This window comes from Henckelia pumila, chromosome 3 (genome assembly GCF_033568475.1).
Source record: "Henckelia pumila isolate YLH828 chromosome 3, ASM3356847v2, whole genome shotgun sequence".
In the NCBI taxonomy this organism is placed as follows: Eukaryota; Viridiplantae; Streptophyta; class Magnoliopsida; order Lamiales; family Gesneriaceae; genus Henckelia; species Henckelia pumila.
The window spans coordinates 146,513,490-146,530,058 of record NC_133122.1 but is presented as its reverse complement, the minus strand read 5'-3'; the positions used below and the strand labels follow the sequence as shown (position 1 = coordinate 146,530,058).

Genomic DNA, 16,569 nt, shown 5'->3' with positions numbered 1-16,569 from the left:
CAGACCTCCTGGTCGCTTCCGTTCTGCTTTCACCTGCTGACAATTCAAACACCGAGATACAAACCTCGCTACGTCGCTCTTCATTCTCTTCCACCAAAACTGAATCTTCAGATCGTTGTACATCTTACGACCTCCAGGATGAATACTAAACCGACTGCAATGAGCCTCTCGAAGAATACGCTGCCTCAACTCCAAAATATCAGGCACAACAATACGGTTATTCACATACAGTACATCATCTCTAACCTGGAATTCAGACTGATGCCCAGATCTGACTTTCTCTACTGAAACCTAAATGCTCGGCTCAGACTTCTGTGCTTCTCTGATTGCAACAAACAACTTCGGTTCGGCTTGAATAGCAAACACTCTGATAGTCTCCATATCTGTTTCAAACTCTAAACCAGAAGTGCAACAATCATCGATCAACTGAGAAACACCAAAAGTAGAAAGAGATAAGGAACAAAGCTTTCGGCTCAAGGCATCTGCAACTGCATTCGACTTCCCCGGATAATACTTGATTTCACAATCGAAATCCTTCAACAGATCTAACCATCTTCTCTGTCTCATATTCAGCTCTGCCTGTGAAAACAAGTACTTAAGGCTCTTATGGTCAGAAAAGATCTCGAAAGACTCACCATAAAGATAGTGATGCCAGATCTTCAGAGCAAAGATGATCGCAGCTAGTTCAAGATCATGAACCGGATAACGAGTCTCGTGCGGTTTCAGCTGCCTCGATGCATACGCTATCACATGCTTATGCTGCATAAGAACACAACCCAAGCCTCGGTTAGAAGCATCACAATAGACTGTGAAACCTCCAGTACCCTTCGGAATAGAAAGAATTGGAGCACTGGTCAGTCTCCTCTTCAGATCAACAAAGCTAGCCTCACAATCTGCAGTCCAGACAAAAGGCGCATTCTTCTGAGTCAGCTGGGTAATAGGCTTGGCAATAGACGAGAAACCCTCGATGAAACGACGGTAATAACCAGCTAAACCCATGAAGCTTCGGATCTCCGGCACTGAAGTAGGTCTAGGCCAATTCATAACCGCTTCAATCTTGTTGGGATCGACAGAAATCCCATCTCCAGAAATGATATGACCGAGAAAGACAACTCGATTTAACCAGAATTCACACTTAGACAGCTTGGCAAACAACTGCTCAACTCGCAAAATCTGCAGTACGGTCCTCAAGTGCTCTGCATGGTCAGTACGGTTCTTCGAGTAGATAAGAATATCATCGATAAAGATAATGACGAACTCATCTAAATAACGCTGAAAGATACGGTTCATCAAACCCATAAAAACCGCTGGAGCGTTAGTCAAACCGAACGGCATGACTATAAACTCAAAATGACCATACCTCGTTCTGAATGCGGTCTTAGGAACGTCTTCCTCTCGCACTCTCAACTGGTGATAACCTGACCTCAGATCAATCTTAGAGTAGATAGAAGAACCCTGCAGTTGATCAAAAAAGTCATCTATTCGGGGTAAAGGATACCTGTTCTTAACTGTAACCTGATTCAATTGGCGGTAGTCGATACAGAGCCGCATAGAACCATCCTTCTTCCGAACAAAAAGCACAGGAGCACCCCAAGGCGATACACTAGGCCTGATGTATCCCTTGGCAATCAAATCCTCAAGCTGCTCCTTCAACTCTCTCAATTCAATAAGTGTCATACGATAAGGAGCTTTTGAAATAGGTTGAGTACCTGACACTAAGTCAATGCTGAATTCAACCTCTCGAATGGGTGGCAATCCAGGAACATCTTCCGAAAACACATCAGCAAAATCTCTAACCTCTGGTAAGTCAACCAAATCTGGGCTAGATTTCAGTACATCAACCGCATAAACCAAAAATCCTTCTGCACCTCTCTATAACAACGAGTCATAGATAACACTGAAATCAAAGGAATTCTAGATCGATAACCCTTACCAAAGAATTTCCACTCGTCTGCCATTTCAGGTCTGAACCTGACAACCTTTAGAAAACAATCAACTGTTGCCCTGTACTTGGTCAAAGCATCTATACCGACAATACAATCAAAATCTGACAACCCAAGCACAATACAGTCGAATTCTAACAAATTTCCCTCAAAACAAAGTTCACAGTTCCTGACTAGTCTGATAGAAACAATTCCTCCATCCAAAGGTGAAGTAACAGCTACTACTGTAGGCAACAATTCAGTCGGCAAAGCATGCAGTAACACAAATTTCTCAGAGATAAAGGAATGGGAAGCACCCTGTATCTATCAAGACATAAGCAGAATAACCAAAAATCGAACAGTTACCTGCTATAACATCATCAGGTGCTGCTTGAGCCTGATCCTCTGTCAGAGCAAAGACTCGTGCTTGCTGTCTCGGAGGCTGGTTCGCACTAGTGCTACCTCCCTGTCTGTTCTGCTGTTGCTGAGGTTGAAAAGAGTGCACTGCAGATGACTGCCTCTCCGGCTGAGCTGCAGGTCTAGACGAACTCCCACTCTGAGCTCTATCTCTATTACGTTGAGGGCACACTTTAGAGAAGTGTCCCGGTTGCTGACATGTGTTACAATTACCGAAGACTCCCACACACTGATCCGGTGAGTGTCTTCCCCCACACTTGCTGCAGTACAAGGCTGAAGATCCAGAACTCTGTCCGGAACCGAATTGCTTCGAACCACTGGAACTCAAAGAACTGTTCCCCTGCCTCTTGAACTGTTTACCTCTTGCTTTGTACTGATCTTTTCTGTTCCCCCTCCACCTTCATACCTTTGCTGCTGGTTTTAATGCTGCGGTGGCTGATTCTGATACTGAGATGGTGGGTTCTGATACTGTCTCTGTTGCTGAGGTGCTACCTGGTTACCTCTTTGCCTCCACAAGCCTGCTTCCGCTCCCTTTGCGTAATTCATAGCATCCGCAAAGTTGTTAGGCCTGTTGGTGTTTACCAACGTGAAGACGTCGGGGTTCAAACCATTGATGAACTGATCTGCCTTAGCTTCTTCATCTCCGGCAATTAGCGGTGCAAAACGCAACAGACTATCGAACTTAGCCACGTACTCTTCAATGTTCAGATTCCCTTGCCTCAGGTTGGCAAACTCTGCTCCCTTATCCTTGCGATACGAGATAGGGAAAAACCGCTTATAAAACTCAGATTTAAAAAGAGTCCAAGTAACTTCCGTACCTCTACTCTCCATTGCTTTCTTTGTCATGATCCACCAGCTCTTAGCAACCCCACGTAGCTGATGAACGACTAACCTGATTCTGCGGTCATCGGTGTAATCAATGGAATCGAATAGCTGATCAATATCATCCAACCAACTCTCGCAGTGAACTGGATTTTCTGAACCCATCAATAACGGCGGATTGAACGACTGAAACCTCTTCAGCAAGGTTTCCATAGGCGTTGCTGAAGCATCCAACTGATCAACTTCAGTGCTAGCCTGCTCAGCCGCAGGGATAACTGGCGGTGTGTTTCTGTTTATCACTCGACGAGGACCCATCTGATAATCAAAGGTTAGGACACGAGATATCCCAATCGCTACAATCAGTGCCCTTACAACCGCTTGGAATACCGGATACCAGTCGATAACAGAAACAGTTATATCTCAAGTAGATCATGCTTTATAAATTAAATCACATAACCATGTAATTCAATAATTCTCAATAATAAAGCATGCTTGCATGGAATTAAGTACATAGTTAAAATAATTCAAACACATGCGAGGAGCCAATACACGCAGACTCAATCTACCCGCTCACTCTAGTTCGACCAAGAATCTTAACGCTCTGATACCACTTAATGTGAGACCTCGTTTCTAATCAACTAATATCAGACAACAAGCGATAAGTAATCAAGAACCCAATATATATATATATATATATATATATATATTTTAAAAGGAGGTTCGCGCGCCCGCGCTGACATCAGCGCGCCCGCGCCTACGCCCCGCAAATCCCAGCGCGCCCGCGCTCATACCTCGCAAAGAGGCCGCGCGCCCGCGCCAACAACCGCGCGCCCGCGCCGTCCCTTCGCCCAGAAAAGTTAAGGCACTGTAATAAACTCAATCAAAACCTAAATACTTGCATTAAGAGTATTTGACATTCCAATAACAATACAAGAAAGGTTTAGGGGAGAGCAACATTCAATTCGATAGCACCTACATCGTTTCTTGCTTACAAAACATATACGAGAAGTTCGAATGACTAAACATGATCGCAAAACATAACTAGGTTGACATGCTGATTCGACTTCTAAACGAGTCTCACTTCTATCTCTTGCTCTGGACGCTAACCAGGTCTATGCTGACTTGATCCTGCCCTTCCTGTTGCCAAGTACACATACAAAACAAAGCAACAGCCGGATAACCGATGAGAATGATAATCCCAGTAAAAGCAACATATCAAGTAATACAACAATAAACATGCTTCCAAGACAACAACAAAATCAATAACAACGTAATGAAATGCATGTCTTTAAACCGGGATATCAAATCTGATAACAAAGGATTGCTGCTGTGCTTTTGGGATCCCGAGGATGAGATCACGTGACGACTCACCGACTCTCCCAATCGAGGTGGTGCCACGTATCCCACTCCTCTAGACTTTGAGCAACTATAATGAGTATGCTAGCACTAGGCGCAACGACTACGTCCTAGGCCACTCGAATATAGCTCCCAAACGTCTAACAAAAGGCTGTTCTGCCCATCGAAACAATAGTGCTGGCTCAATATGAATGCATATGGAAAAAAAAGGAACTTAGCCATATAATTCATTCAAATAATCAACAAAATACAGGTTCCATAAACTAGAACCAGTATCAATGCAATATGTGATTTCAAGGGAAACTCGAGAACCAATTGTCCCGAGTATGCTATCCCGCTATAAAGATTGCTTTTACCTTTCAATGCCGTAGATCCAACTCCGGACAAGCTACAACAAAAGATTATATCAACAACTAGACAACCTAAACAACAAACAACGGTTCAAGGAAATCTCTTTACCGTTCTTCGTCCAACTCTCGACGAACAATGCTGCTAACACAGGGCTCGACACACTCCAACGAATCTGTACGAATACAAGAGTTGATCAACAACCACGATCATTCACAAGCCAAGGCTTCACTCAATACCAAAAACGATTCGAAAACCCAAAACTCAAACCGACGGCATAACGGCTATAAACTGAACAAACCGGAAATACAGACAACAGTTCAATACTGATATAACCTCATATCAATGCCCAAAACAACAATAACAAAGCAAACCCATCAATCTCAAAATCCACATTTTCGAAAATGGCTTCCAAAAATCATAACAAATCCAAACGTCGCTCTAATTCAAAACCGACAGATAATAAACGATCAGAACTCTGTCTAGAACAACATACTCGAATCTAGAACGATTCTAACAACATCCAAAGACTAGAATGTATCCGATCGTAGAAAAACTTACGATATAACGGAGCTCTCACTGCAGTGATCACTAATCTGCCTTCAAAAATAATTTCTAACGGACGGATCGACCGGAAACCGAGATTGGAAAAGCTTGAAAGGCATTTCCCCAAGCTTCAATGGTGCTTCACGGTTTGGGGAGGAAGGTGAGTCTTCCCAATTAAAAATCTAAGTGTAGATAATATATAAAATCCACAATTTGCGTTTTAGTCCCTGAAAAATCCAATTTTTGCAAAAAGGACCCTGATCAAAATCAAGTCGGCTCTAGAACTCTGAAATCTCCGATTAACTCAAATAAACTCATTTAAGATAAAAACAGGGCGTTACACAGGTTTGCGATTGGATGAGGCGGGTGGTTCCAAGAGGGGATAGGCAGTGGATTGTTCAGTTGGAGCTTCGCCTAGGGTTTTACTCTATTGTATTGGGTTGATACAGTATTCGATTTGGTTGTATAACTATTTGGGTTGCAGATTCCTTTTCTTAGAATTGTATATTGTTATTTATTTCGCAGTTTAATTCTGGTTTACTATTTCTTTAAGTTAATTGCATGCCTAAGTTTCTGATTAGTAGGTGATCTTGATAAGGGTCACTACACCCGGTCAATGAGCTAGTTTCTTGACGTGAGTGTCTTGGTACCCAGTTCACTTGTATTCATGCGCATATAATAGTGTATGCTCATACTCTCGTACTTAGCGTGTTAGGCTCACTTCCAGTTGTTTTCTATTATCTGGACACCCCATTTAATGGGGCAGATGCAGGTTGTTACCCCTGAGGACATGGAGATTAGGTGGTGACCAAGGTTGGATGGCAGGGTTGACCACTAGGCTTTACTTTCTGGTATTGGTTTAATTTAAAGTTCCGCATTTATTCTGATTAAGATTATTTATTGATTAATTGCATGCTTAAGCTTCTGATTAATAGGTGATCGTGGTACGGGTCACTACAGTTCGAGATGTGGATATCTCGAAGACAACATTTCGTACCCGATATGGTCACTATGAGTTTTTAGTGATGCCTTTTGGGTTGACGAATGCGCTTGCAGTGTTCATGGATTTTATGAATAGGGTATTCCGTGATTACTTAGACAAGTTTGTCGTTGTCTTCATTGACGAAAATTTGGTCTATTCGCGCAGTGTTGATGAACACACGCAACACTTGAGACTTGTACTGCAGATTCTCCGTGAGAAGCAGTTATATGCCAAGTTTAGCAAGTGTGAGTGGTAGCGCTTAGCCGTGTCGCACCCAAATTAACCCAACTTAGATTAACTAAATAAACATGTAGTAGCGAGAGTAGGGATCGTTCCCACGAGAAAAGTGAAATTTAATTGTGTTCTTAAAAATACTGGAAATAAATAAAAGGGAATTTTAGATTTTAAAACTACTATGCAAGAATTAAAACAAGAAAGATCAATAAACTAACGAGACTTGGTATCGGTCGACTACACCCTTGAAATTATTCATTCGATCATCGATTCCCTAAAAATAATTAATTCACTTTGAATATTCATAATTGAAAATCTAATTCATGTTCCACCTTAATCTTAGTTAATTAGACATCAGCGTTCTAGATTAATTCTTACCAATAAATCAACCCAAATACCAGCGATCTAGATTTAAATCTAAGATAGCATTCATATGAGTGAAACTGATGAATCTAGACAACACGTGCACCAGCGGATGTATTTAGCCTAGTCAATTGTTGTTCCTACGATTTAACAAATTCAACAGCAGAAAATATTAATCATAGTTGCTTCAAAAATCAGATGATTCAAACAATTACAGATTTGAATTCTAATTTAGCAATAGTTTATATAACAAAATCCTAAGGTGATCAATCCTAAAATCTCACATACAAGCATGACAATCAATCCAAAACAACTATTGATATGCAATTTGGAATTAAACAATAGAAAACTGAATCTCATAAATAAAATAACTCAAGGATTTGTCTTCCTCAACCAAGTACTAAAAAAAAATTAAATCTAAGAACAAAAAAGATAAAACCTAGCCGCCAAGAGAGTTCTTCAAGTTTTCTGTCGTCCAAAGATCTTCAGAATGATTCCTAGGACTCTAAAATTCGAGATATATATTTTAATTAAGGCTAGAGTCCTTAAAAATAAAAATTCATAATTTACATATTTTTTCCCGAACAGCCCGTCTCGCTTGACCGGTAAAGATTTACCGATCAAGCGAGAATATTTTCCCAATCCTACTTTTTCCAATTCCTTGGCACCGATCGATCGGTAGGATCTTTCGGATCGAGCGGCATATTTTATCTCCTCAAATCTGTATGCAACCAAGCACCTTGCACAGATCATATCTCATTATGCGCAATCGCGCAACTCAATTCTTCAACCGCGCTACACATGTGCAAACAAGTAGTGCAAACAATAAGAATTAAGCGCAAACAAGTAGTGCGTTTGCACAACTTCTTGTGCAAACAATAATCCTCCAAGCGCAATTGCACTCCATCAAGCGCAAACAACACTTCATCTTCATTCTTCAGCACTTCTCTTGTTTTCCAGTAAATGTGACGTACTACACAATAAATCCGGGAATATGTTATGCAGACATGATAAATAAAATAAGAACAAAATGCTAAATTACAACATATAAATGCATGCAAAACAACAACAAAACGATATTAAAATAAGCAACACAAACATGACTATCAAATACCCCCACACTTAATCCTTGCTCGCCCTCGAGAAAGTATGCAAAAGCAAAATGAAAACACAACAAAAACATAAGCAAGGATGAATCATACACAACATAGCCTCAGAGAAGTTTTCCCACAAAAAACAAACTCACAACGACTCTCGATTATCAATGATACACCTTCAGTCGAATGCGAACATGTGTGTGTGACATGTTACCCCAGCTACATGCAACTTCAAAAGACAAAGCTTTAAGATTGTTCGCCGACCTAAAACAAATCAGTGCAAGTCTCACAATCAAGAACTCTCCTCCCAATAATCCATCAACACAACACAACTATCTTGAGATAAAATTCCAAAAATTAACTGCATGCGTAGCTATAACTAGATAGGATTCGAATTTCAATCCCCTCGTCTATAGCCCAATTGGAACTTCAATCCCATGAAACTCGCAAACTTATCTATGAAATAGTGAATAGAATTTCATTCACATTCCAAGCCCGGATGGAATTGGTATTATTTTTATTTGATTTATTTCAACATTTAACGCATTTTATACGCATACTTAGCCACAAACAAGACGAATAGGATTTCAAACATCTTGCTCGCAACCCGGATGGAGTCGATGTCTCATAACATATTATAAAAGTTTTTAAAAGTGTACCCAAGAGAGTATATGCTATATCAAAAAGATCATCGAGACTCAAGAACTATTAAGCTCCACAAACACCTATTGCCGTGCAATGGTCCAACAGTCATCCACAATATCTAATACATCGCTACAATTTACCGGTTAAACATGCGTGCTTAAAAATATTCAACAAACAACCTATGGTTTCTCAAATCTAATCAATAGCCAAAATTTTTCAAAAATTCATCATTTTTCAACTACCTCATCATAGGCTAAAATCTCATCCCCAACTCATGCATTCGAACAACACAAACTGCAACACAACAAATCACAAACTAAATGCAATAACACAACAAAACAAATGCAACTATATGAATACACCCCAACACTTAAATGAAGCATCGCCCTCAATGCATCAAAACACAAAACACAAACAAACAACTAAACACAATGCAATGCAAAAATGTAAAACAAAACTCCCCTGGTTTAAGTGTTGGTACTGTCCTTTTCAACGTCTGACAGCATCACGGAAGAATCATATTGAAACTTTGACTGCGGAGGTGGCGACATTCGGTTTCTGAAAACAACAAAAATAAACGCAAAAACAAAATGAAAGATAAAAAGTAAAGTAAAGAAAAAAAACAATGGGTTGCCTCCCAGTCAGCGCCCCTTTTTACAGTCGTCGGCCCGACCCTCAGAAGCACTCCTCAAAGAGCGGCTGACGCCCAAAGTAAGTGTCATATGACACCACAAATGGGTTTTTGTTCCAAGTGCCCTCAAGCTTGGCTAGATGTAAACAGTTAAAGCTCGTCACCTCAACAACACTCCATAACGGCTGGTAAACATGGGAAGAGAACGTCTCGGTGGGCTCTCGGACGCCAACATCTTTTGAAAATGATACTGATGGAAGGAAAAGATCTTGGGGATGTGTGTATGATAATACTATCGATGAGCTCATATCGATAGACTCTTGAACTCCGTCATCCGCAAACATGAGTGGTAACATATTTCCATCATACCCTATTTCTTCCATAACCTCTTCCGACTGCGGTTCAATAAGAAAAGAAGACTCAAATGCCTCTAAATCTTCAGCATGATTTGATTTGTACTCCCAATCCTGGTTCTCTGAGTCATCATCATCAAACCAAATCGGGTTGGTCACTGCTTGAGTATCTTGATCAACTTCCTGTTCTCGGTGTTCATGGATGATTGATCTCTTGATATTCTCCATGTGCTCCACAAGGTGACATCTAGAATTTTTTAGATCTTCTATAGCTGCCTCAGTCGATGCCACAAGCTTGCTCATAATATCCTCTAGCGGATGTAAGACCAATTTAGAACAACTTCCCTCCTCCTTTTGAAGCCCAAATGGTTGGTCAGTAAAATCCGGGTGTGTAATATCCCAATACCGGTAATAGTTAAATTTTGTCATATCATCCAACAGATGCATCAAACTATCATTATCTCGGCAAAATAATGAACTATCGGCTGCGAAAGCTCCTTCAATTACCCATCTTCTTGTCACTGCATCCAAACCATCAAGAAAAAATGTAAGGGGAGAACAGTTAGAAAAATCATGAAATTCGAAAATGGTCGCTAAATCCTTGAATCTCTCCCATGCTGCGTAGAAAGGCTCTCCATGTTGCCGGATAAAACTTATGAATACTCGTCGATTTGACATCTCAAAGTATTACACCACAACAAATCTTGCAAAAACAGAAAAAAAACGGTGAAAAAAATAAATAAAAACAAAAACACAAATAAATTAAACGCCTTCCCCGGCAACGGCGCCAAAATTTGGTAGCGCTTAGTCGTGTCGCGCCCAAATTAACCCAACTCAGATTAACTAAATAAACATATAGTAGCGAGAGTAGGGATCGTTCCCACGAGGAAAGTAAAATTTAATTGTGTTCTTAAAAATACTGGAAATAAATAAAAGGGAATTTTAGATTTTAAAAACCACTATGCAAGAATTAAAATAAAAAAGATCAATAAACTAACGAGACTTGGTATCGGTCGACTAAACCCTTGAAATTATTCATTCGATCATCGATTCCCTAAAAATAATTAATTCAATTTGAATATTCCTAATTGAAAATCTAATTCTTGTTCCACCTTAATCTTAGTTAATTAGACACCAGCGTTCTAGATTAACCCTTACCAATAAATCAACCCAAATACCAGCGATCTAGATTTAAATCTAAGGTAGCATTCATATGAGTGAAACTGACGAATCTAGACAACACATGCACCAGCGGATGTATTTAGCTTAGTCAATTGTTGTTCCTACGATTTAACAAATTCAACAGCAGAAAATATTAATCATAGTTGCTTCAAAAATCAGATGATTCAAACAATTACGGATTTGAATTCTAATTTAGCAATAGTTTGTATAGCAAAATCCTAAGGTGATCAATCCTAAAATCTCACATACAAGCATGACAATCAATCCAAAACAACTCTTGATACGCAATTTGGAATTAAACAATAGAAAACTGAATCTCACAAATAAAATAACTCAAGGGTTTGTCTTCCTCAACCAAGTACTAAAAAAAAATAAAATCTAAGAACATGAAAGATAAAACCTAGCCGCCAAGAGAGTTCTTCAAGCTTTCTGCTGTCCAAAGATCTTCAGAATGATTTCTAAGACTCTAAAATTCGAGATATATATTTTAATTAAGGCTAGAATCCTTAAAAATAAAAATTCATAATTTACAGATTTTTTTCCGAACACCCCGTCTCGCTCGATCGGTAAAGATTGACCGATCGAGCGAGCATATTTTCCCAATCCTATTGTTTTCCAATTCCTTGGCACCGCTCGATCGGTAGGATCTTGAGGATCGAGCGGCATCTTTTATCTCCTCAAATCTGTACGCAACCAAGCACCTTGCCCAGATCATATATCATCATGCACAATCGCGCAACTCAATTCTTCAACTGCGCTACACATGTGCAAACAAGTAGTGCAAACAATAAAATTAAGCGCAAACATGTAGTGCATTTGCACAACTTCTTGTGCAAAAAAGTAGTGCATTTGCACAAATTCTTGTGCAAACAATAATCCTCCAAGCGCAATTGCACTCCATCAAGAGCAAACAACACTTCATCTTCATTCTTCAACACTTTTCTTGTTTTTCAGTAAAATGCGACGTACTACACAATAAATCCAAGAATATGTTATGCAGACATGATAAATAAAATAAGAACAAAATGCTTATTTACAACATATAAATGCATGCAAAACAACAAAAAAATGATATTAAAATAAGCATCACAAACATGACTATCAGTGAGTTTTGGATTGACCGAGTGATATTTCTTGGTCATGTTATCTCTCGAGAAGGAGTATTAGTCGATCCAAGTAAGACAAAACCATTTTTGAATTGGTCGCGTCCGACTACAGCTTCAGAGATTCATAGCTTTTTTGGATTGGCCGGGTATTATCGGCAGTTTATCGAGAATTTCTCGCGAATTTCTAGACCACTGACACAGCTGATAAAAAAATATGTTTATTTTGTCTGGTCAAGCGAGTGCGAGCAGAGCTTCGACGAGTTAAAAAGTCGGCTGACTACTGCACTTGTTCTTGCATTGCCATCAGGAAAAGGGGCTATGTGGTTTATATCTGTGAGACCTCGGTTCTAAACATCTAATCTCGAGTACTTAAAACAATAAGCTAAGATAAACCAATAGATAAGTCAAATAAAAAAATTTAAAAATTTTCTGGTGAACAGTGCCTCGCTCGATCGGTAAAACTCAACCGATCGAGCGGGCAAGTTCTGCCCTGCTTCTGTCCGCTTCAAGGACCAGCTCCGCTCGATCGATAAAACTCAACCGATCGAGCAGGCAAGGCTTTGAAAAATAGAAAAGAGGCTATAGACATCTCACTCGATCGGTCAAACTCTACCGATCGAGCGAGGAAAACTCTGAACAAATTTCCAGAATAAACTTGCCAACTTCAACTTCATAAAATCATTCAATACATAATGAGGTACAAAATACATGCAACCACAACATACAAACCTCAATACTCGCATAATCGATACAACATAAACAACAAGTTCGAGTTCTCAACATGCTTCAAAATATAAACTAGATTGACATGTTGTTCGACTTCTAAACCGAGTCTCACTTCTATCTCTCGATCTTGATGCTAACCAAGTCTCCGCTGACTCGATCCTGCCCCACCCATTGCCAAGTACACATAAAAAACAAAGCAACTTCCGGATAGCTCCGGTGAGAATGATATTCCCAGTAAAAGCAACATAACATGCAATAACAAGTAATATCTCAATAACATGATATAAAGACAACATATTCAATGTTAATACGAATGAAATGCATGTCTTTAAAACCGGGATATCAACTCTGATAATCAAGGAATTGCTGCTATGTTTTTGTGATCCCGAGGATGAGATCATGTAACAACTCACCGACTCTCCCGATCGAGGTGGTGCCCCCCTGTCTCCATCCTCTAGACTTTGGTGCGACTATAAGGAATATGCTGACACTAGGTGAACTTTTACAACCCATGCCACTCGCAATATAGCCCCCAAAACGTCTAAACAAAAAAGGTCGTACAGCCCGCTGAAATCAAAGATTTGGCTCAAGATGAATGCATATAGAAACACAAGCATTAATCCATAATTCAACTAATAACAAGAGTTAATCAAAAAAATACAAGTTCCCCATTCTAGAACAAGTATTGATGCAAGTATGTGATTTAAGGGAAACTCAAGAACCATATGTCTTGAGTGTTCTATCCCGCTAAAACGATGTCTGCTTGTACCTTTCGATTCAAATAGCTCCAACTCTGGATACGCCACAAAAAGATGTTATATCAAAATCCAAACAACCACAAGAACAAACGCTCAAGGTAAACTCTTTACCACTCTTCGTCCAACTCTTCGAGGATCGATTCCCGCTAACTCTGGGCTCAACCAACTTCAAACGAATCTGTACGGAGGCAAAAGAAGATCAACAACGACAATCAAACCCAACTGCCAAAGGTTCAAAAATTCAAACGAATCAAAATCCCAAAACTCAAACCGACGGCATAATGACTATAATCTGATCAAACCGGAAACACAGACAGCAGTATAGCATCGCAATCAACTCAAACCAATACCAAAACAACAATATTGATTCAAAACCAACACATCACAAAATCCCCATTTTTGAAATATGCTACAAAAATCATAACAATTCTGAACGACGCTCTCTTTTCGATCCGACTGAGAATAAACGATAAGAACTAGTTCAAGAACATCATAACCAAAACTCAATCGATTCTAACAATATCCGAAAATAGAAATATAACTAATCGGAGAAAAACTTACTATAGAACGAAGCTCTCGCTGCCGGGATCACGAATCTGCCTTCGAAATAAAATTCTAATGGACGGATCGAGCAGAAACCGGAATCTAAAAAGCTTGAAGAAGCGTTTCCAAGCTTCAATGGAGGGAGGCGAGATGGAGGAGGTGAAGAAGTGAAGAGACCAAGTCAAAGGAGATAAGATATTGTATAAAATCTCATATTTGCATTTTAGTCCCTGAAATTTCCGAAAATTTCAAAATAGACCCTGATCAAAATCAAATCGACTCTTGAATTCTTTAATCTCCGATTATCTCAAATAAACTCAATTAAGATAAATTTCGGGGCGTTACAATATCGATGCATCTCTTCAAGGGTTAGGCTGTGTGTTGACATAATATGACCATGTGATTGCCTATGCTTCTAGAAAATTGAAGACCCACGAAGGAAATTACCCAGTACACGATTTAGAGCTTACAGCAATCGTGTTTGCGCTGAAGATTTGGCGTCATTACCTGTATGGTGAGAAGCTCGAGATCTTTTCGGACCACAAGAGTTTGAAATACTTGTTCACTCAGGCAGAGTTGAACATGCGATAGCGTCGATGGTTAGACCTTCTTAAAGACTATGATTGTGAGATTATCATTCAGGTACTTCTAACCCAGTGGCGGACGCAGTTAGCCGGAAAATGAGTATCAGTGCTCTAAGTATTAGTGCAATGGCTAGTACCATTCGAGAATGTTGTTCTTCAAGGTTTATGTTTCGGCATAAGAAAGGACAACAGAGAATCCGAGTCTCCTCAGTACTAGCTGAGCCATCTTTGTTTGCTCGTATCCGAGAAGTGCAGTTTTCTGATTCGAAGACGCAGAAATTAGCAAGACTTGCTCAGGGAGACAACACACCCGATTTTCATTTTCAGACATATGGATTATTGTGTTTTTCTGGCAGAGTTGTGGTTCCTGATGACTTAGCCCTGCGAGACGAAGTTTTGTCACAATCACATCGTAGTAGATTCACCGTGCACCCAAGAAGTGCCAATATGTATAAGGATCTACGTACCAGGTTTTGGTGGAAAGGTATGAATCGTAGTGTGTATCAGTTTGTTTCTCGTTGCCTTGTTTGCCAGCAGGTTAAGGCAGATCACCGACGATCGGGTGGTCTGATGCATAGTTTGGAGATTCCGGAATGGAAATGGGAACATGTGACAACGGATTTTGTCACCCACTTGCCAATGACCTCCAGACAGTGTGATGTTATTTGGGTTGTGGTGGACAGATTGTTCAAGTCTTCTCATTTTCTCCCGTACAATCGCGAGTTAAGTTTTGATCGCATGGCAAGATTGTACATTCAAGATATTGTGTGTTTTGCATGGAGTGTCGTTGAGCATTGTCACTGATAGGGATCCAAGGTTCACCTCACGTTTTTGGGGTAGTTTTCAGCGAACCTTGGGCACTACCTTGAGTCTCAGTACAACCTATCATCCGGAGACTGATGGTCAGTCTGAGAGGACTATTCTGACATTGGAGGACATGTTGAGGACTTCAGTGATGGACTTTGGGTTATCCTGGTAGAATCGTTTGCCGATGATTAGAATTCGCATATAACAATAGCTACCATCGCAGAATTGGCATGACACCGTCCTTTAAGGGATGTTCACGAGAATTATTTATTATTCTTCGCATCATTGAACTCCCTGGGTGACCAAGTCGGTCGTGCCATAATACAAAACCTTTCTTGTCAACAAACTTCTTGTTTGTGACTGTATTTGCTTCAATTGATTTTATTATTGTGTAATACATCCTAAAGGGAAGTGCACGTAATATTTTTTTTTATCTGCTTCTGGCCAGATATAATGGATGTAATGCAAATATATTCAACATTGTTTGCATTCAATGTTTCAATATGATATCCATTTCGGCGGATATCTTTAAAGCTAAGCAAATTTCTACTAGATTTGCTTGCATAGAGTGCATTTTCAATATACCTTATTTGGTAAAATGACTTTTGTCTTCCCATGACCTTCAATAATTTTTGATGCACCCGAGATTGTTATAAAATTATTTTTGGCTAATGTTAATTCCAAAAAATATCTTTTGCTTTGAAGGATGGTGTGTGTTGTACCACTATCAGCTAGACATTTATCGTGATATTCCTTCATTAATCTAAAAATAAATGCATAATTTAGATAAGTTATAGCTCAAAGATAATTACATCCAAGACATATATAATTTATGCAAAAAAAAAATATATAACTTATATCATTATTTTTATGAAGGATGTGAACATCTAAAAGATTAAATAATGATATACCCATAAAAAAATAAGTTAAATTTATCTAAGGTATAGATTACGATTTGTGCAAAGAAAATATAAATAAACATGGTATTATGTAGAATATGAAAATATATATAAACTTGTCATGTTGCTATAGTTATTAATAAATCAAATATTTGTTTGTAACTAAATAATATATTAGCAACTTGTTAAATCAAAAAAATTAAGAATGCAAATAATAAGCAAGCATGTAAAGATATGATGAGAAAATT

General features: G+C 39.3%; 1 protein-coding gene across 1 annotated transcript; it reads left to right on the top strand.

Moving 5' to 3' along the window:
• The first annotated feature begins 6,436 nt into the window (after positions 1 to 6,436).
• Positions 6,437 to 15,419, top strand: LOC140889692 (uncharacterized). The gene is made up of 2 exons (XM_073297416.1): positions 6,437 to 6,638; positions 14,674 to 15,419. Exons 1-2 carry the CDS (start codon positions 6,437 to 6,439, stop codon positions 15,417 to 15,419), a joined length of 948 nt encoding a protein of 315 aa, XP_073153517.1.
• Positions 15,420 to 16,569: the final 1,150 nt, after the last annotated feature.